The 22,947-nt window shown below is 36.2% G+C and overlaps 2 protein-coding genes across 2 annotated transcripts; both read right to left on the reverse strand.

The window, feature by feature from the left end:
* Positions 1 to 803: 803 nt before the first annotated feature.
* ggnbp2 (gametogenetin binding protein 2) lies at positions 804 to 18,135 on the reverse strand. Its single transcript, XM_058776942.1, has 14 exons — positions 17,977 to 18,135; positions 16,367 to 16,477; positions 15,990 to 16,070; positions 14,972 to 15,225; positions 14,326 to 14,424; positions 12,793 to 12,906; positions 12,470 to 12,679; positions 12,150 to 12,324; positions 10,317 to 10,499; positions 9,544 to 9,691; positions 9,319 to 9,444; positions 5,880 to 6,034; positions 5,305 to 5,547; positions 804 to 1,606 (listed from the first exon to the last, which is right to left on the reverse strand). Exons 2-14 carry the CDS (start codon positions 16,457 to 16,459, stop codon positions 1,430 to 1,432), a joined length of 2,058 nt encoding a protein of 685 aa, XP_058632925.1. The 5' UTR covers positions 16,460 to 16,477; positions 17,977 to 18,135; the 3' UTR covers positions 804 to 1,429.
* Positions 18,136 to 19,725: 1,590 nt separating this feature from the next.
* On the reverse strand, positions 19,726 to 22,929 carry pigw (phosphatidylinositol glycan anchor biosynthesis, class W). The gene is made up of 3 exons (XM_058776641.1): positions 22,826 to 22,929; positions 22,608 to 22,688; positions 19,726 to 21,581 (listed from the first exon to the last, which is right to left on the reverse strand). The coding sequence occupies exon 3, from the start codon at positions 21,576 to 21,578 to the stop codon at positions 20,094 to 20,096; it is 1,485 nt and encodes a 494-aa protein (XP_058632624.1). The 5' UTR covers positions 21,579 to 21,581; positions 22,608 to 22,688; positions 22,826 to 22,929; the 3' UTR covers positions 19,726 to 20,093.
* Between the last annotated feature and the right edge of the window lie 18 nt (positions 22,930 to 22,947).

Genomic DNA, 22,947 nt, shown 5'->3' on the forward strand with positions numbered 1-22,947 from the left:
GCACGTTTCCCTCCCCCCCACTCCACTCACTCATAAATTGATACTGTACACGAACGCTGTATTGAAAGTTTGTTTTGCATAAACCACTCAAAAAACAAACAAACAAAAAAACTACTATATAATAAAGCAAATAAATGTTGCCGGATGAGTTAAGTATAACAAGTAACAAACACAGCCAAGCATAAATATCAAATAAATACTTTGTAAAGTTACATTTTTTTAGTATCATTAAAATATTTTTTATAGTTTTTATTAATTGTTCGAATGTGTTTTTATTCATATATTTCCTGTTTTAATTGCAATTTTTGTTAAAGTTCTAAAAAAATTTTTTTTGGGGTCATTTTATTATTTAAATATGTCTATGAGTTTTAGTAATTTTTATTTCAGTTGTTTTAGCGAATAAAATTTAAATGAAAATGAGAAATGTTGCCTTGGCAACTACATGAAATAAAACAAGTTTTTAAATATATTTGTTTTAAATTTATTTCCAAAACATTTTTTATGGTTTTCGTTAACTATAATAATTCTGGATCAGCCTTCTTATTGTCACTGTAAACCCTTTTTTTTTTAAAGCTTTTAGCTCACTCTGATAATCTGTACGTTTATGGTATGAGGAAAAAGTAGAACAAAACACCATCTAGTGGCTGACTATAGTTTTAACATGGCTTATGATGATAATACAAGGTTAGAAGTGTAAAAAAGTAAAATTGTTTTAACAACCTTTATAAGAACTTAAGTCATTTTATGTTAACCAAATAAGATATTTGCAAACCTACACAATACAAACACTCAAAAGACACATGATTATTCATCTTTTTATGAAATCCAATTACACACAGAAAATACATTCAAATCTGATGCATATTAATAAATATTCTTTATTTTGTAAATTTTGCACATTGCTTTCAACATCACATCCAGTCATCTTTATAAATGGATGTTTTCATCTTCCTGTAAAATCTTTTTATTCAGATAATTATTTCTGTACACATTTATCGGTACAATTCTTGCCACTAAAACTGTCACAGTCAGTGAAAATTTGGGAGAAAAAGAAACAAAGAAATGTTTAACAAACAATACATTAAGACTACCAACACCTAACCCTACAGTCAAGGCCTGCAAGCTCCATGATCAATTTAACAACTGTGGTCCTAACGACCTTCTCCCTAATCAGCGTGTCAAGAGAGAAAGGAAAACAAAGCCAGCTGTGAGTGGTTGAGAAGGATTGAGAGTGAAAGAGGAGGGGCCTGAAGGGGTGAAGACGTGTATATAGATCCGAAAGACGTGTAACATTACCCAACAAACATGAACATCGTCAAATACAGCGCTGAAATTGATTCTCTTACCCATTTCATATTCCCAAACTCAATGCAGCAGTGATCATGAGTGTTTTGACGCTCTATAAAAATAAGTGTGAGTTAGTGTGCGTCTAATTGACGCTGGTGGCAGGCAGCCACTCTCCACGGCAGTATTTGGTGAAGCGATCTTTAAGGTGCTGTCTGTACTGGTCTCGTGTGCGATAGAACGATTTGTTGTTCTCTACGAATGACTGGATCTCGTCCTGCGTCAGACAGTTCTCTTCATCTGAGGTCACTTCAGATTCATTCTGTGCAGAAAGAAATGACAGCAAAGAGTCACTACTTTCAACTATTTCAATAAACAAACATCAGTGAGTAATAAACAATTTCACAATTAATTTTTAATGAACTGACACAAGTACATTATTAAACTGGAATACATCCTAGAGGTCTGTATTCAAATAAACTTTTTAATTTAATATAAAACTTGATATACTATTTACCATAAATTTTTGTTTAAAAAAAAAAAAATCACTGATCAGTCTAATCACTGTTCAACAGTCTACAGCAATATATTTTACTATTTTGTTCTATTAGTGCTACTGGATCCTAGCGCTGCGTTCGACACTATTGACCACATCATTCTTTTGAATAAAATAGAAAATAAAGCTTAAAATGAAAAAGCTAATAGAAAACTTTGTTGGCATTAGTGAAAGTGCATTAGCATGGTTCAAATCGTACTTATCTGACCACCATCAATTCGTAGCAGTGAATGAAGAGGCATCATATCGATCACAAGTGCAGTATGGAGTACCTCAAGGCTCAGTACTAGGGCCGTTACTTTTCACGCTTTACATGTTACCCTTGGGAGATATCATCAGGGATCACGGTGTAAACTTTGACTGTTATGCTGATGATAATCAGCTCTATATTTCTTCGCGGCCCGGCGAGACATACCAACTTGAAAAACTAACGGAATGCATAGTCGATATATAAAAATCTGGATGACGAGTAACTTCTTACTGCTAAATTCTGAAAAAACAGAGGTGTTAATCATCGGACCTAAAACCTCCACATGCAATAACCTAAAACACAGTGTAAAACTTGATGGCTGCTCTGTCAATTCTTTGTCATCAGTTAGGAACCTAGGTGTGCTATTTGATAGCAATCTCTCCTTCAAAAGCCACGTTTCTAGCATTTGTAAAACTTCATTTTTGAGATGGAAAAATGCATCTAAATTGCGACCTATGCTCTCAATGTCAAATGCAGACACGTTAATCTAACCTTGAGGTCATGACCGCATGAATTATTGTAATGCTTTATTGGGTGGTTGTTCTGAACGCTTAATAAACAAACTCCAGCTGGTTCAAAATGCAGCAGCTAGAGTTCTTACTAGAACCAGGAAGTATGACCATATTAGCCCGGTTCTGTCAAAACTGCACTGGCTCCCTCTTAAACATCGAATAGATTTTAAAATCTTGCTAATTACTTATAAAGCCCTGAATAGTTTAGCACCTCAGTACTTGAGTGAGCTCTTATCGCATTATAGTCCTCCACGTCCACCGTGTTCTCAAAACTCTGGCAATTTGATAATACCTAGAATATCAAAATCAACTGCGGGCAGCAGATACTTTTCCTATTTAGCGCCCAAACTCTGGAATAATCTACATAACACTGTTCGGGAGGCAGACACATTCTGTCAGTTTAAATCTAGATTAAAAACCCATCTCTTTAACCTGGCTTACACATAACACACTTCTATTATTAGGGGGCAGCCGTGGCCTAATGGATAGAGAGTCGGTCTTGTAACCCGAAGGTCGTGGGTTCGAGTTTCAGGTCTGGCAGGGATTGTTGGTGGAGGGAGTGAATAACTAGCGCTCTCTCCACACAACTGAGGTGAGACCCTTGAGCAAGGCACCGGACCCCCAACTGCTGCCAACTTTCTTATTCCGAGGTCACCGTAGCCACCAGATCAGATGGTGGATCAGCACCTAGAAATGACCTCTACAGCCTTGAATGTCAGCGGAGATCAGGACAACTAGATGAATCCCAGAGAAGACCTTGTCTCCTAAACGGCCATTGGGACAAGACCTCGGGAACCAGACGAGTACTCAGCACAAACTGCTGGTTCGTCTGGCCAGAAGAGAACTGGTCCCCTGACTGAGCCTGGTTTCTCACAAGGTTTTTTTTTCTCCATTCTGTCACCGATGGCGTATTGGCTCCTTGCCGCTGTTGCCTCTGGCTTGCTTAGTTGGGGACACTTAATTTCCAGCGATATCACCGACTTGATTGCACAGATACTATTTAAACTGAACTGAGCTGGATGATGACGACATCACTGAATTCAATGATGAACTGCCTTTAACTGAAAATTGAGTGTTTACTATTGTCCTTTTACATTGCGGACACATTATTTTTCTATTTGATACTGTAAAGCTGCTTTGACAATCTGTATTGTTAGAAGCGCTATATAAATAAAGGTGACTCGACTGTTGAGTGTGTCAATCTATTAGAGGTAGACTTAAGAGCCGGCTCAAACTTGTTGTTATTGTTGAATAAACTATTAAAAATCTTTTTCGGTGATTTAAATAAAGCTTAAATAAAATATTAATGTTAGATGAAAAACGTTATAAAATTTACAGATAATGTACTCACCCCCCTTGTCATCCAAGATGTTCATGCCTTTCTTTCTTCAGTCGTAAAGAAATTATGTTTTGAGGAAAACACTTCAGGAATTCTCTCCATATAATGGACTTCTATGGTGACCGCGAGTTTGAACTTCCAAAATGCAGTTTCAATGCAGCTTCAAAGGGCTCTAAATGATCCCAGCCAAGGAAGAAGGGTCTTATCTAGCGAAATGATCAGTTATTTTCTAAAAAAATAAAATAAAAATGTAGATACTTTTTAACCTCAAATGCTCGTCTTGTGTAGCTCTGCAATGCGTACTGTGCAGTCCCGTTCAAGACAGTTAGGGTATGTCAAAAAAAACTCCCATCTCATTTTCTCCTCCAACTTCAAAATTGTCCTACATTGCTGCAGAAGTACCGACCCAGTGTTTACAAAGTGAACATACCCTAACTGTCATGAACCGGAATGCACAGAGTTCACGCAGAGCTAGACAAGATGAGCGTTTGAGGTTAAAAAGTACATGAATTGTAATTTTTTTAAAGAAAATAACCCATCGTTTCGCTAGTTAAGACCCTTCTTCCTCAGCTGGGATAATTTAGAGCTGTTTGAAGCTGCATTTAAACTGCATTTTGGAAGTTCAAACTCGCGGTCACCATAGAAGTCCATTATATGGAGAGAATTCCTCACAAAATTTCTTTACGACTGAAGAAAGAAAGACATGAACATCTAGGATGACAAGGGGGTAAGTACATTATCTGTAAATCTTTGCTCTGGAAGTGAACTACTCCTTTAATTACTAAAATTGTTAACATTTGAAAAAATAAAGCTATATGGAAATTTAAGAAAAAACTAATGAAAATGACAAAAGCACATAAAACGACTAAAACTTAAACTAAAATTAACTGAAAAGCTAATTTAAAAGTAGGGATATACTGATACCTTTTTTTCATAATCTGATTCGATACCCAGAGTGATGATCACTCTTTTATGTGTTAAACACAATCCATGAAATTCACACTACTTTGTGTAATATATTACAAAGTAGGTTAACTGATCAATCAGCAGCAAAAGCAATTCTAGAAACAAATTTTGGGTACACATTTTCTAAAATCTAATCATCTGGTGAAAAACAAAACAATTTATTGCGAGAATAATAAGAGTGAACTTTAGGCAGTGCTAAATCCGGTAAAAGATTGCCCAAAGGGAAGAGTTTTGATGAGCTTTAATTTCACAACCTAAATATATGTCTGTCTTGAAATGGCAAAAAAACAATTCAGTATCGGAGCCCATAACGATTATATCGTTGTATAAATATAATTGTCAAATCTTTGTCAACCAGTGTTATTTTACTGTTTGTGGTATCAGCTATCAGACTCACCAGTAACTCCATGAGGCTCTTGGTGCAGCTGTTCTCCTGTGCGCAGGTGTCCGGTAAGACAGGCTGACTGTGGAAGTGTCTGCTGCTGCTCACATGATGGCTGAAGCTCTCATAGGATTCACAGCATGGAGTTTCTTTGCTTCTGCACAGGTGCGGTGAAGGGGAGGGAGACTCGTGAACGGCAGGAGATCCAGATTCTCTCCTACTGCCGTCAGACACGCAGCTCTCCTCCACTTTAGGACCCTACAAGAGAGAGGAAAAGATCACAACCAGTGCCTTGATGGCATGCATCACTAAAAACAACTAATATTTTAGTTAAATATTAAATTTTTTGATTGTTGTTGAATCATTTTCTACCTTATTTTTTGTTTGTCTTTTTAAATTCATTTATTATTTTTTCTCTTTATTATATATATATATATATATATATACACACACGTGTTATGTTATGTAACCAGTAACTGCTTAAGTAAATAAAAAGTTGTTCCACAAGATCAATTTACCGAGAAGCATCTAACTAAAGCAACCCATAAGAAAGCACTTGGCTACTTTGTCCAAAACAAGTGTGAACTCACATGCTCGCCCCTGCAAAGTGACGCCTTGTTTTTTCTTTTCTTCTTTTTATTTTTGCCCTTCGTGTTGTCTTCTGAGTTTGCCCAACACTCCACACAGCTGTCCACAGCATCCTCTTCCTTCTCCTCTAAGCAGCGGTGACTACATGAATATTCACCTGGAGATAACCACAAATAGGATCATTATCAAATGTCTATCAAAGCAATCTTCTATATATGATCCTGGCTGCACATAAAAATGGCAGGAGCGCTTGGCAAAACAGCAAGCTCAAATCTGATTGGCTGGCTGTACTCCGTTGTCTGAAATCAATATGACTTAATACATTTTTAGAATAGACCTGGAGATTAACAGATATTCATGAACAAAGAAATTCATACAGGTTTGGAACTACTTAAGGGTGAGTAAATGACAATATTATATATATATATATATAGGATGCAACGATTATAGATTTTGCTGGTACGATTATTGTCTGAGGAATAATCACGGTTTTATGATTATGAAGATTATGCATTTATTAATTTCCCAACATTACTAATGTATAAAATCACATGAACACTCTTTAGATGTTAAAGTGTTATTTATTGCTAGCTTTTGAAACAGAAATAACACAGTAACCAACAATACAGCACAAAATAATAATAAACAAAAGACAAACAAAAGTCCATCTCTCCCATTAGAATGAAAAAAGGTGACCGCTGTTCTGAAAACATCCATCAGGGGTGCAAACTTGTCAGGGGTGAAAAAGGTGACAAACTAAACACCTTTTTATATTACTAAAAGACGTTTGAGCGACAACTACGGTCTACAATCAACAAGGATTGTTGTTAAGATGTTACATGAACTTAGACAGCACAAATAAATTAATGTTCACCTTTTATTTGTATTTAGCCTTCATACAAACAAGAATTGTGAAATCACTGTCAAATAAACATCTCAGACTCACCTTATTAATATTAATACATTTAACTTCAAACTATAGGCTAATATACACTACCAGTGAAAGGTTTTTGAACAGTAAGATTTTAGTTTTTTTTAAAGAATTCTCTTCTGCTCACCAAGCCTGCATTTATTTGATCCAAAACACAGCAAAAACAGTAACATTTTGAAATATTTAACATTTAAAATAACTGTTTTCTATTTGAAAATATTTTAAAATGCTAGTTATTCCTGTGATTTCTAAGCTGAATTTTTAGCATCATTATTCCAGTCACATGATCCTTCAGAAATCATTTTAATATTCTGATTTGCTGCTCAAAAAAACATTTATTATTATGTCGAAAACAGCAGAGTAGAATCTGATTCTCTGCCAGTAGGAGGCGCTTTGAGAGCGGCAGAACTAGCGGTTTCCCCGGTAACGGCTGTAATCCAAGCAGCTCCGCTCATGAACGCTACTTTATCAGATAAAATGAAAATAACATCAAAACTATTCTGAAGACAGTATGTTCCCTTCAGAGATACATTCATATAAATCACCCGCTTTTTGAAACATGCAGTGCTCATGTTTATTCAACGAAGTCAAACGCCACAAATAAATCAATGTATGGGAAACACTGGTAATGTATATAGAAATATCGGTTTAAAAATCATATCACCGTTATTGAAAAAAAATTATATCGTGATACATATTGAATTATTGTCCAGCCCTAGCTTAGCGCTGCCTCCACTTGAGCTGAGTGATACTAATATTACTGTACATTAAACAGTATGCTTTACTTGTAGGTCGAACAGTTCTCAAATCGACTTCATGTCAGAGTAATAGCTGATATGCGAGACAAATGAGGAGCATTTTGCAAAGGGTAGCGAACTAATGCAGCGATAACGTAACTTACAATCTTCATAGCTATTGCAACAGCAGCCTCATGCAAAAAAACAAAAACAAACAAAAAAAACCCAGCAGCCTCACGCGGTAATCACCATTTATACTGGAACACCATAATTTACAGCAGATACAGATGCATTCCGTCCTGCTCTACAGTGAACTTAATTTAGCTAGCTACAAACAGGCTAAATCTAACCACCAACATAGCCCAATTACCTCAAAAATAAGTTGCTTGCCGTTAGCTTGTTCCTTCACATTTTACAGCCTCTGTAAATATGAACAGTTGCCTGCAGCGTCTAAAAGTTATGCTTCAGGAGTGAGATTGGTTGGTTGGTTGAGGAAAGAACATTAAGGTAAGCCAATCAGAGGCAGAGTAGTGCAGGGCCATTCCTTTGCCAACAGGGGGAAAAACGCTACAGGTTGACGTGTAATTTTTTTACCATCTTACCGCACTATTTCATCTCATTCTGATCTGAAGCGGGCAGAATGCTGAGCTAACGAGCCGTAGCTTCGGGTCAGGTAGTTCTTGCCTTCACGTTGTGCATTAAAATCGTTCAATGTACAGCTAGCCGTGCATGATCCCTTATCCATTATGATTTAGCAGTAGTTTTTTTACGGCAATATTTAAATGACACCCTGGTCATTCTTGGTGTACCGAAAATGGTCCCACACTATCGACAGGCATTTTGCTGGTGGAAATAAAGCTTCGCTGTTTAGTCCTTCTGTCACTAATCTAATGCGTGTAGTAGCCTCCGTGTCTCTGATAAGCACGTCATTTTAAGCTGGTGCACCGCTAGTGTAACTTTGTTTTCATTTTGCGCAATCTGCAACAGTTCCGTTCCGTGCAACAGAAACACTCAGTTTAGTGGAACCTTTACAATTAATTAACCGTGACGTTTTAAAGCGCGGTTAATCACTGCATCCCTAATATTATTTATATATATATATATATATATATATATATATATATATATATATATATATATATATATATATATATATATATATATATATATATATATATATATATATATATATATATATATATATATATATATATATATGAAGTTTATTTAATATGAAAGAAATGTGTTTTAAATAAATTACGGCACAGGGCTTTTTTTTTTTTTTTTTTTTACTAGGGAATCCATTCTAAAAATATTAAATACAATTTGTATGACAGAATTATTATTTAATTTTTATAACAGTTAGCAATTTTATTGAAAATACGGTAACATTGCTGTAGTGTTCACCTGGCCAGAACATTTGTTTTCTTAACAAGATATAAATGGATTATAATGGATAAGGTAATAAATAGGCAAGGTTTTAAAATGGTTTAATCTCAAATCAATATTTCATATCCTCAACATTTTTTATGCAGTAATAATGTGTAATAAGTGATACGACTGTACATCATCCCTTAAATGTCCATCTTGAACTTGTTTGTTCATCTTGGCTCAAGGCCATTTGCTAGGAACATTCTTTCTTTGTGGAAGCTTTGAGTTTACTGAGCTAATAAAAGATTTCACCTCAAATCAATATTTTGTGTCCAGGCCAACCCATCCTTATTAATAATAATAATGAAGACTCCTCTGCATTCACCACATTTATTTCCATACCCGTTTCTTCATGGTTGCACATGCCCTCGGTGCAGGCCACGTCTGAGCCCTCTCTGGATCCCGTCTCGCTGCCCTCCATACTGGAACAGTAGCCACAGTCACTGCCGTTACTGTGAGGCAAGAGTGCTAGAAGAACAAACAGACACAAACTCACCAGTCAGGTGCATTCCGGTCTAACTTCTATGCATAATTCCATTATTAAAGAAAATGAAAAGCTCTCTTTACCTTTCTTGGTTTTGGGGGAATGCAGGATGGAGGCAGCAGGGCAGGTGCAGGATGAACTCTCGCTGGTGATGATGACCTCCACACTGCCGACAGACTCCTCTCCACTGCCACACGATTTACAGCCGCCGTCCACAGACTCAGACGAACCCTTCACAAAGACAAAGAGGAAGTGAACGAGGGTGAAAGACAAACAGGAATTCAAGAAGAGTGTTGCGCAGCAAAAAACTACGTTTTTTAGCAGCTTGACAGAACAGTTTTCACAACAATGTTGTTTCTTTTTGTTGTATTTACTGTAAATATCTCTTACATACAATACTGTTAGTCTAACTGAAAGCCACATTATTTATGCTATTTAAATTAGTAAATTTAAGTGAATTTTAATTGAAATTAATACTTTTATTCAGCAAGTATGCATTAAATTAGTCAAAAGTGTCAGTAAATACATTTATTATATAACAAAAGACTTCTATTTCATATAAATGGTGTTCTTTTGAACTTCCTTTTGAAAGAACATACAAAAAAAATCTGAAGCAGTTTTCATCACTGATATTAATCAGAAATGTTTCTTGAGCAGCAAATCAGCATAATAGATTGATTTCTGTAGGATCATGTGACACTGAAGACTGGAGTAATGATGCTGAAAATTCAGCTAGAATAAGTTACATTTTAAAATATATTCAAATAGAAAACTTGTTTTAAATTGTACAAATTTCACAATATATTAGGTGAGCAGAAGAGACTCAGGAACAGAGAGACATTAAATGAGTCATTACCTCCTCAAGACTTTTGTCTTTTTCCCCCTCCGCCTCTTGTTCAAAGCCACACTTGTTTTTGCGTCTGTTCTTGCGTTTTTGCCTCTTTTTCTCCTGTTTGAGTTCTTTGGCTCGCTCCTCTTCTGAGAGCTCCTCACAGAGCTGCTCCAGCCGGCTGATGCCCTGAACCCTCTCCACTGCCATCTGCACATCATTTAACAAATCAAGTGTGCACATTGTAATACACGACACTTTCCAGAAGTACAAAATAGGAATTAAGGGCCAGGTTTACTAAACACGGCAAATTAGTGTGAGAGTGCAACTACATAAAAGCGCAGATGGGAGTGGAAAGTATTATGGATCTAGAGACAATGCTCAAATTAAAATACATATCCATAACGATCAATGCAATCAAATGCGTGCTTAATAAATGATGCAAATACCAGTAAATCACATTGCATGATTCATTTAAATACTCTGCCGCCATAAATCATGCATCTGAAAGGGAAACTTACAAATTCATATGCAGTAAGGTCAGCTGTAAAAATAACTATGCCTTTTCAACACAAATTTTTCACTGCGAGTCTTAGTAAATTCTGACAGTAGTTTTTGTAAAGAGGGTTTGCGCTGATGCAAGCTGATAGTAAATCTGGCCCTAAAACTCCTTCACTAAATGAAGTCGAACAACAAAAGGTCAATAAATGGAGAAGGCATACCGTCAGAAGGTAAAACTATTACTCAAACAATTTTATTTTGTATTGATAAATAACTTTGTGACCTATGTCAACAAAATATATACATACACCACTTAAAACCCTGTGATTCTGATATTTTCCAGCAATAAAATAAATACATTTAAAAAATGTAAATATACCGCATTACATGTGTATCACTTCTCCAAATGATTTCAGTTATTTCAAAAGGTCCTTACAGCCTAAAACAGCAAAAGAACCAAAATCCACAACGACACCGGCCAAACAAAAAAATTAGTAAACAACAGGATAAAAACGACAGATCATTTCCATGTTTTTGCCATAAAATGACGTTTTATTATGTACGGAAAGCACATACTCTCTCTCTCCCTCACAGACGCACAAACATACAGTTTGCACACACGTTAACATACCTCGCTCATGTTGTTAGCGCTACTCTGGCGATTTTATCAGTAACAGTTTAACAACTTAAAAACTACATGACTTCTCACAAGCGAAGTAACAACAACAGCGCTGTTCGTGAAGAAAGTTTCACTATAACTAGAGACATTGCTGCCGAACAGTTTTGAGAGACTCACAGAGGTAAACTCTCTCTCTAATAATTTATTAACTGCATTATTGTAACTGCAGTTATTAACTGCATTCGTCTGCTATCAACGGCTCAAACCTCCGTTACGAGGTCTATAATGACGTTTTGGAATTAGCAACGAAGGCATTGGATGAGATGCAGAAGAAATTAATCCTACTCACAAGAGTTTCAAGTACAAAAACCGGACAAATGCCTTGAAATATATTATCTGATCGAGGTCTTGAGGTGTGGTAACCGTAGTATAAGCGGAATAATTGACTTCGGCCTGTTGAATTATTAGAAAATAATGCACACCCGAGGCTTTGCATCGTGGCCGCGTCACCACCTCGGGTGTGCATTATTTTCTAAGAATTCCTTACATAACAGCTATTTGTGCATATTCCTATTTTATATTTACAAGTATTTTCCTACAATTAATTATCAATTCAGCAGATGGTGTTGAAAACATAATACTGTTTATAATGATTTTAACTGTTGGATTTATACCCTACTGATGGAAAGAAACATTTGGGAATTAGATGATGCTCAGCATGAATCCCACGAGATTGTTACCTCGAAGCTTTTGCGGAGTGCATCAATGCCAAGATAGAAGAGCATCTGCCACGTCTGCTCTTCTGCTCGCAGCTTCAGCCAGATTCTGTGCAGCCGCTCGTACAGGTGAATTCCTAGACACGTCAGCACCTCCTCCTGTGCGATATCTATGGTCTTCGCGTGTCTCTCTCGACGCCTGTAAATGATCCAAACACTCTTTATGAAGGTATATCTACAATAATAGAAAAGCTAATGCATCCAATTTCCAGTTGATGATATGGTGTGACTTTAATGCTCGTTACACAGCATCAAACAAACTCCATAAGGACTGGAACACTCACTCATAACCCCCGGCGAACTCTGGTTCTGCACGGCCCAGTAAGTGTGCGATGAAGTCAGTTTCACAGCAGACGTGGATGTGGCGCTCATGGGGGCAGCAGCGTAACCCCTCATACAGAGCTGCACAGTAGCCCTTCTCTTTACTGCAGTCCAGATCTCCTACCAGGATGTTATATGCTCTCAGAACCTTGTTCTTACAGTCCGTACAGAACCTGAGAATGATATTGCAGAAAGAGGCAACCAATAAAAATCAGTAAAAAATACATTTTTGTCACTGAGCCAATTAAGAGAAATATGTTGAGGTCACAAAATCACAATTTCTCACCGGTGTTTGCGCAGGTACGTCTCCAGAGTCTCCAGCAGAGAGGTGCTGTCAATCAAAACCACTTCATCACGACACTCCTGTGACATCAGCTCCCACACGTCCATCCAGCTGCCTCTGCGGAACCATAACCATGGTTACCAAACAACCTACTGATACGGTCACTTATATCTCTACCAGGATCAGAAATGTACTTTTCCATTAAGGGGCAATATTTTCCCAAGGACTAATTTCCAGCAGCATCTTTTTTTTGCCCTTTGTAAGAGCAATTTTTATAATTACCTCATTAAATGAATCCGTTTTGCTTTTGTGTCAAATAATTGTATTTATAAAATTAATTCCGTATAGGCGGTTACCAATGCATCTGACATGGTACGTTTATTCACACAGACTGCTTATGCATTCAACAACTGCATAATGTTACGTGATCAAGGTAAGTTACCTCATCTTACATAAAACTAGGGTTGTTCTGATTCCGATACTAGTATTGGAAATTCCACCGATACCACAAAAAATTCTGGCATCTGTATCGGTGAGTACTTGAACCCATGTACCGATCCGATACCATTTTCTTAAACAGGACCTAGTTATGCCCACTAGCTTTGGTCTTACATGTAGCATGTCAATTCTGCATGGTATGTAAATTATATTCTTTGCTGTATTGTCCTGCCAAGATAACGGAGTTGCTTTGGAATTAATCAGCTTTTAAGAACTGCCGGGTTCTCCGGTAGTAGGCAGAGCTAATGCGCAAACGACAAATTCATTGGCTGGCGGTCACCTATTATTGTCCCCGTTTTAATTTCAGCAAATCAGTTTGAGCCAATGCAGACAACGTGATTAATATTCATGAATCCAGCAGCTCGTTAATCCTTAGTGCATTTTATATTGTTCTTAGTAGAATTCATAGTACGATTATTTTATCAGTATTATTGATAGTCGTCAATAATATATATATAAAAATGGTGAAGCACACCATAAAATAATTGTATCAGTTCATACAGGTCTAGTAGTACATACAGCTGTATAACCAGATACACACCCAGGTATCGGATCAGTACTCAGTATTGGCCGATACCCTGAGCCTAGGTATCGGAATCGATATCGGGAAGGGAAAAAGGGTATCTGAACATCTCTACATAAAACGGGGAAAAAAAAAAAATCAGGAACTGTAATATGACAAAAATCATTGGTTATCGCCCTCTTGTAATGATTATTAATTTTTATTCAACAGTTGTAATCGATTTAGTTTTATTTCTGTAGGGGCATTTTTTGACCCTTTACGTTGAATTTGGGAGGCATTTTTTATTTTTCCATTTTGGTGGCATTTTTGCCCTAAGCACCCATTAATTTCTGACCCTGACCACTATCAGTATTACTAAAAATGTTCATATTTTCATTGATTTCTTAGTTCAAAAATGTACATAAGAACAACATTGGTCAAATTTGTTTGGTTATGTTGTCAAGGAAGCACAAAAGAAGAAACTCATCTCAAACACCAAATATCACATGATTAAAAACAAAGCGTTACTGACTCACCCTAAAGGCTTCGGTTTGTGAGTGTCTAAAGAGTGCAGCTGACAGCGTTTATTCTTTTTACTCTTGGGAATGGAATCAATTACGTTGTTTAACTTTGACCTACAACAAGAAAAAGCACACATAATTAAAGTGAAAAACAACAACCAAATCATACAGGCAAAAGAAAAACTAACAGGCAAAAAAGGGTTGAAGCTCAATTTCATTGGATCCTGGACGAGCCCCCACTTTGTTACAAACTCTCATTAAATGGCTCGAAAAAGCAAGATTATGTAACAAACTAGGATGAGTACGATGTAATTGTTCAAGACTATTTATTCACTCACTCAACATATATCAATTGCGACAAACTTATCAACCAAGTAACCGTTTGACATAACGGACAACTACTAACAAGAAAGGAAAAAAAAAAAAAAAAAAACATTGGCCATGATGATGATTAATAGTTAGTATTTTCCCTGCCCATCATTCCACCTTGAAAAAAAAAAAAATTACAAAAAGTTTTTCTTTGGAATAACTTGCACAGTGCAAAACACACAAAGACCAGAAACATTTAATAAAAAGTAAATTAGGTCAGTTTTGATTTTAATGTGGACTTCAGTTGGTCTGAGGCAAATTTTGGACACTAAACATTGTCTGTAGCACTTACCCATGAACATAAAAGAGCGTGTAGAGCTTCCTGGGGTCTGTGAGACACGCTCGTGTGACTGACAGCACTCCAGAGGATCCCACAGTGAGCGGTTCCAGTGCAAAATATCCAGAGTCCGTGAGCTGAGAGAACAGACGCTCCACGCTGCGCCGGCAGCCCACGCACGGCACCGACTGAGACAGAGCGCTGAACACCTCACGAGACATCACCATCAACGCCATGTTCAGGTCCTGCTGCTTTAGCATGCTGTGATGCTGGTGGACCAAAAACACAGGTGGGAAAGTGAAGCTGGAAGCCATAGAAGTCTGACACACTATAATTTTTTTCTTTTTGCATTCTGTGCCTCTGTCAAGCAGAGTACACACACATATTTTATATGTACATAAAAACTTTTATTTTGGATGCCATTAATCCTTACCCAGCAATAAAGTTAACAAATTAAAGGCAGTACAATAAATACTACCACTTAGGGCTGTGCGATATGCATGCGCATCTCATTAGTAAAGCCGGTTCCGTGATTAGTCGTAAATCTCCATCACCTGCTTTCAAATGGAGCGGCATTTAACAGAGCTGTAGTTCACTGACGAGCTACACAATATCGCGTTCATTATCGAAGGCAATTAATGAGTAAATTAATGAATGCGATATTGCGTAGCTTGTCAGTGATCTACAGCTCTGTGTATTAAATGCCGCTCCATTTGAAAGCAGGTGATGGAGATTTACTGCTAATCATGGAACCGGCTTTACTGACGAGATGCGCATGACCATCGCGTTCGATATATCGCCCAGCCCTACTACCACTATTAATGTAGAGTATGGAGAATGCTTTTTTTTTGTAATAAGAATTAGAGGGTATTCTAATTAATTGTTGTGAATTGTAATTTATGTTACAGATTTAAATACATCTGTAATATTAAATACATTTTCTAATTTCTTCCCGTTGGTTTCGGTGAAATAGGACTCTTAGGTTTCATGGATTCATTGCCAACAGTGAAAATGAGAAAATGTCATTGCTTACCTCAATAAACTGCTTCATTTGTGAACTGTTGATCTGATAGTTATCAAAGTCGAGAATACTGTCAGGAAACTCCATCACCATCTACAACATAATGTGTATATATCATCAAAACAACGCAGTGCTTCTTCGTATATAATACTGTTAAATCAGTTTGCTTTCAGCAATGCATGTGTAGAGGAACATACAACTGCTTAATACAAAAGTGCCAGCAAAGGCAAACTTCTAACCAGTATAATGGTATTGGCTGCTAAAATACCCAAATTGACAGATCAATCACACACAATAAGACCATATTTTTTAAGTGAATAGGTTTAATGTTAATTTCACATTGGCTTTAAAGAGGGTAAAATGCAAAGTGAAACCAAAAATGATCTTACCGTGAGTGAGTCATCGATGTACAAGGGAATCTGGCGTGCAAGAAACAGATAGTCCTCTTCCCCGTCTCTGCAGACAGCCACCAGACGTGCCATGTCTTTGCCCAGATCTGCCTGTTAGTGTGTGGACACAATCACAATATCACCTCCGCTACGAGTTTCAACACGGACCACTTTTCAATGTAATTTCCGTATTTATATGGACTTCCATATTTTCTGAAGTGAAAAGTATGACCCACATGAATTTTAGTTTTCGAACATTCAAAAGCAAAGGGCATCCCATAAATATCAATATTGTAATTTTACTTTGGTTCTGATGATAATGATAATAATAATAATGACAATAACAATAACTAAATACTTGTTTTCAGTACAATAGTATTATTGCAACAGTAATTTATTTGATTGATTTCCATAATTTAAATATAGTACCATTAAAATAACATTTATTATTATTAAATACTTGCTTTTTACAGTTCAGTAGTATTATTAAAACAGTAATATTGCTTTATTTAATTTTTATAATTTAAATAATCAAAGATTATTATTATTATTACTATTAAATCCTTCTCTTTTTTACAGTACAATAGCATTATTCCAATAGTAATATATTTCTAATAATTAAAATAATTCTACAATTAATATACTATTTAGATTATCAAATGCCTGCTTTTCTCACCCAGATTAATCGATGTGTGTCCATTTCTAAAACGCAAACACTGGTTTCCCAGCAGGCTTTGTAGCTTGGCTAAGGATTATTAGCTTACACATACACTCTTATCTGACTACAGAAGCTTAAACCCTTACTATCCCCAGCTCTACACCCCAATCTGAATGAAACACTCACGTACATGCATCGTATGTGCATATATATGTACAGAAGTGTCAAATAAATGCAGTAACTCCTTTGTCAGAGGTGCAAGTATGAAGAGGTCAAGCCACATAACGTGCTAACAATGAGCAGCTAAACAGCCACCAAACTAGCGTCTCAATGCTCTAAAATACCTAAATACACATTTCAGATCATATTCATATTAAATAATCTTGAGAGTCTGGTAGTCATGGCAACAGTTAAATGACCAGAGCTGTAATAATTACACTCGTGTTCCCTCCAATGACACATTTGCTAATTAGCCTGTTAGCCAGCGAAATGCTCACACCCATCTGTAGAGCAACTTAAACGAGTCATTTAGACACATCTAATGCTACAGGGATGGAATCTGAGATGATGTTACAAAAAAAAAGAGACAATTTTGTGTGTCGAAGTCAAGTTAGCGTACGGCTAATCTGTGAAACTTTTTATCAAGCTGATTAGCATGCTAACGTTAGTTCTGTCAGTAGCTTGCCTGAGGGAGCTGCACGGCAATTTTAAACCTAGCAAAGCATGTTTTATTGCATGCTAAACAGGGTCCAAATGTACTTTTAAAACAATACATGCTTTTTAAATTCAAAAGCGTCCTGTTAAAGATCTACTTTGACTTACGGACTGACACCCTCAGCATTAACTCGACCCATTCCGGGTTTATCTTTCCCGTGGCGTTACTTTTCTGCCGTTATCGCAATTAATTGAGCGATTAAATGCACAAATATCAAGCTGCAGCTGTCGTACTCACCTGTTTTCGAAGGTTGTTTCTTTTTTTTTTGGACAAAAACAAACAAGTGCGACAGAGGCGTATGTGGCAGGCGAATGTTCTATATGACCCTTGGCCCCCTAATACGTCAGAAAGTAGTTCCGGTCTCCGAGGGCTTGACGTGTGCAGTTTGATTGACACATGGGTGGAGATTTATTTGCACGATCGACGGAGAGAACAGAAGAAACATAATTTAAATATAGGTAGATCATATAATATGCTGACTTCATCTAAACGTTCATCGATTTTTATTATAGTATAGTTGCTGATATATTGATTAACTATTAATAAAAATATTACTTAAATATAAATTATTTTAAAATAGCTTGCAATAATGCATTTTTCTAAATCTTTGAAAATTATTTTTTCTTAGTTTTATGACTTAATATTAAATAAATGTCTAGTTAAACGTCTTTGTATTTTTAGCAAAAATCTGTCTTTTTAAATAATACTTTTATAATTGACCGATCGGTAAGCCCCTCCCCTCGAACGCAGACTAGCCAATGGCAGTCGAGCATCAGCTGCACAGGGAGCGGAACTGGAACACCTTTAGGTTTCAGCGCATAGAGAAACATAGGAAGATCCGAAGCTCGCATCGGTTTTATGGGGTTTATGCTTCAAAAATGGAAAAACGATGTGCCTGGGGTACTTGTAACACAGATTCCAGGTCTCCTGAGAGGATGGGCAATATAATTAATTTTATTACATTTCCTGAATCCAAACAAAACAGAGCAAAATGTCCCTAAGTATTCACCCCAATACAAATGAAGACAAAAACGTTCATTTTCTGGTTGTTACACACTCATTAAGTTACAGTTTTCATCTGCTCAAGCAGAACTTTAATGTTATCTTGTGCTTTAGCAAGGTATCTCTGGCTAAAACTAGCTAATGTTAAAGTTAGTGAGTCCATGCTAACGTACAAACCTAAATAGCGGACTGTTCTCGCGTCTTGTACAGTGTTGGTCAAAAACACATAAACGAAGGTCTACATTTCAGTGCCTCTCCATATTAAACTGATCAAATGTACATTAATTTAATTGTTCCCTGCGATACATGAACAGTGTTAATCCTGCATGTTGTCATCCGCGATCGTAAACCCTCGCTTCTAGTGAGGGAGCAACAGTAACTAAGGGGGGCGGGGCTTACCGATAGGCCAATTGTGCAGTTTTTATCACGTATTATTTGATTAAAAATGAAATATTTGTTTAAATGCATTTTTTCTAATTCTTTTATACTTATTTTCCATATAGTTTTATGACTTAATATTAAAGTCGAATTAAAAGACTTTGGAATAATAATAAAAATCAGCATTCTTTCATTCATTATAATTAGTATGCATGCTGTTTTTATGATCACGTTTTAGTTGAAATATTATTTAATTAAATGACTACATTAAATGTTTGCTTAAATTGCATTTTTCAAATTCTTTCACAATTATTTCACATTTCTTTATGATTTAAATAAAATTTGATTAATAATTTTTTACAATTCTTATAATTAGTATGCATGCATGCATTTTAAATTTTTTTTATGTTAGAGACTATATAAAGACTATATGAAATATTTGCTTAATTTTCTCATTCTTTTACAATTATTTTTCATATAGTTTTAATATTAATTCATTTTCATTTCAATTAATTAATTAATATTAGACTTAATATTAATTAAAAGGAATATTAGCAAACATTAGCATTTTCCAAATTCTTTTAGAATTATAATGCATGCACCTTTCATTATCAATTAAATAAATTACTACATGGAATGTTTTTAATCAATTCACCACACAGGCTATCTACATTGTGAACTGCAAAGGCACAAAGATGATTAAACTCATGGAAAAAGTTAAATGAATTGGTGGCCGATTGCAGCATATAAAAATACAAAAATCTTCTGTTCTTCTATTAACATGAAATAAATTATTTAGATTCATATCTCATATGCAATGCACAGTAGCAGTACATTTACAAATTACACATTTCATTTTACTTGCACTTTGCAAACAATATACAGTGTATTTCACAGCAGTTTCGCAAGAGCCATTCAAAAATAAAAAAAATAAAAAAAAATACAGTGTAATCTGAAACTAAATGAAAGGGTGTTTACCAGAACTTAATGGTTATGTTATTGATATGCAATATGAATATGACTAAGCTGTTCATAAACATATAAAAGAGCAAAACACTTACAGCTAAAACATCATTGCTGTTCAGAGTGTCGATTAACACATTGGTCAAACCAGTCATGATATTTGCAAGTAGGAAATATAACAACTGATTCCGGTTAACAGACTGTACGAGGCATAATGCATCCATATTTTTCCTCATTTTCTCATCCAGTGAAGACTTCTTGTTTTGATATGGACACCACGATGCAGACACAAATGAAAAATTAGAGATGGCTTTAGAAAAAAGTAGCAGTAAATCACCTATGCTTAAGCAGGAGAGAAAGAATAAAGACTGTGCTACAGTCCAAATACAGAAGGAAAGGTTGGCCATTCTGCGTGACACTGGCTCAGTGCATATCTGGCATATGTAAAGACTGAGGAACAACCCAAAACTGGTTAACAGAAGGTTACGGATCACTCTGATCCAGTCTTTAACCAAATTTCTGCTCTGCATGAGGTAACGGCCAACCTGAACCCCAGCCATATAGATGGCGATGTAACCCACAACTGAGAAGATGCCCTCTCTGTTCGCCTGCAGAAAGCCTGTGCGCTCTTTATTGTGAATGAGAAAGGACTTCAGACCTGTTGTCTCCAAAACAACCTGGTAGGTTCCACCAATGAGAAGAGCAAGAAGCCCTGAGGCATTCACAGGAAAAATAGCCAGAAGTGCAGACGCCACCACTCTGACGATGGCTAACGTGAAGAAGAAGTTCCAGTGAACTCCATACTCTGTCATATGTTCATGGTAGCCTGATGATTTGACGCTCGCAAGTCTCACAAACCCTAACAAGACCAACGGCCAGACGGAAATGAACTGTTTAAACACATGACTGATCTTCGACCCTTGAATGTCCTTTCCTCTTGCTTCGGGACACACCAATGCGTTGGCCATTACATACGCTCCGACGCCGAAATCCATCACCCCCGTTCCATACGTCTCTGTTTTCGCGTAACGTCTTGGGAAGACACTAAAATCAACAGCCAAAATGCTTATGGCGGTCTTCACGTTGACCAGAACTCGAAACACGGTCACAAACGGGACCAGGTTGGATTCTACTCTGCTTTGCACAAACCTGTCAATCGTACTGTATAGGGAACCTTGAAACGGATGCTTTCCGTTCTTGTAAACGAGGTATAGGACAACTAAGTCAACTACAGCGATGCCCATGATGACAAAGTGAAGGATGTCGCTCAGTGCGGTGCATGACAGGACCAAAGGCATTATTAGTGCAGTGAAGTCCAGCAGGAGATGGGCTCCCCAGGAGAACGGAAGAACCCCTTTTCCAAGATGGAAGACTATCAGGAAGAGTCCTCGGCTGAGAAAACACAGCGGGGCTAAGAAGGATCCCAGCGAAACCTCCGTAAGGGTCGTCCCATTGTGATTGCTGACAAATGCAACTTTTACTTCTGCCGATTCCATTGTCTGTAAAAAGAGACGTGAAAATAAGTAAAGTAGAAACATAGACTGCTAGTTGATACAGAACACACACATAGTGATACATATATCAGCCAAAAGTTTGCGCACACTTATTTTTTAAGATAGATAGATAGAGATTTTTATGACTTATTAGTTTAAATATTTTCTAGGCCTAACTAAAAGACTACATGCAATACTTGTTTGCATTTTTCTAATATATTAACATAACTTTTGAAAAAATATTTTAAAACTATTTTATCTAATAGTTTATGACTCCATATTAGTTAATTAATTATATAATCTTATAATAATTATATAAGGAATATTAGTAAAATTCAGCATTCTTTTTTTTAAATAATTTGTATGCATGCAGTTTTTATGATCATATTAGTTAATTATTATTTAATATTAATATTATTTAATTAAAAGACTACATGAAATATTTGCTTAAAACATTAATTGTTTGTAATTCTTTTACAATTGCTTTCATACCGTTTTAGGACTTACAATTTAATTAAAAGACTTTGTAATATTAATAAACCAGCATTTTAAATTCTTTTATAATTACTATGCATGCTGTCTATATGATCACATATTAGTTGGAACATAATTTAATTAAAAGACTACATGAAACATTTGTTTAAAATGCATTTTTAAAAATAATTGTATGCCCTACACCTAAACCTACCCCTTACAGGAAACGTTTTGCATTTTTAGATTTTCAGATAAACATCATTTACTATTTTTAATAATTTTTTTCCCTCGTGGGGACCGCAAATGTCAAAAATGTCAGGTTTTACTATCCTTGTGGGGACATTTGGTTCCTACAATGTAGCATAAACAAGTACACACACACATCTCAAAATGACAAAATTAAATCAATCACCTACAATTTACCATTAGGATGCAGTGGAAGTTTTTTGATCTCAAAGGTTTATGTTCAAATAATTCCAGAGAGTATTAAAGCAATTCAATCAAGACACATATTTATTAGATCTCTTTATAGTATGGATATTAGGAAATGTGACCTACCTCGTCCGGTGTGATGTATGGACATTAGATAAATCAGGTAAGGTTAGACTAAACTGCAGAGACCAATATTACAGCAGTGGCCTGTCAGGATAAACCGGTTTAGCACACTAAACATGGACTCCCATATATAGGTACTTACTGTACTTGTAACTCTTTATTAAATAGTAAAAATAAACATTCGTCTTATAAATCGTTAATTCTTCAGTAATAATCCTCACTTTATAACAATCTGTAGCCGCACATTGTGGTTGCGATGTTTCTTTCCGCATTGGGCGTGGCTTACAGCTAAACGTCACTGTATGGGGAGGAGCCTGTTCCTTGCGTCTCAAATGCGTGACGT

The sequence above is a fragment of the Onychostoma macrolepis genome, chromosome 05 (genome assembly GCF_012432095.1).
Source record: "Onychostoma macrolepis isolate SWU-2019 chromosome 05, ASM1243209v1, whole genome shotgun sequence".
NCBI lineage: Eukaryota > Metazoa > Chordata > Actinopteri > Cypriniformes > Cyprinidae > Onychostoma > Onychostoma macrolepis.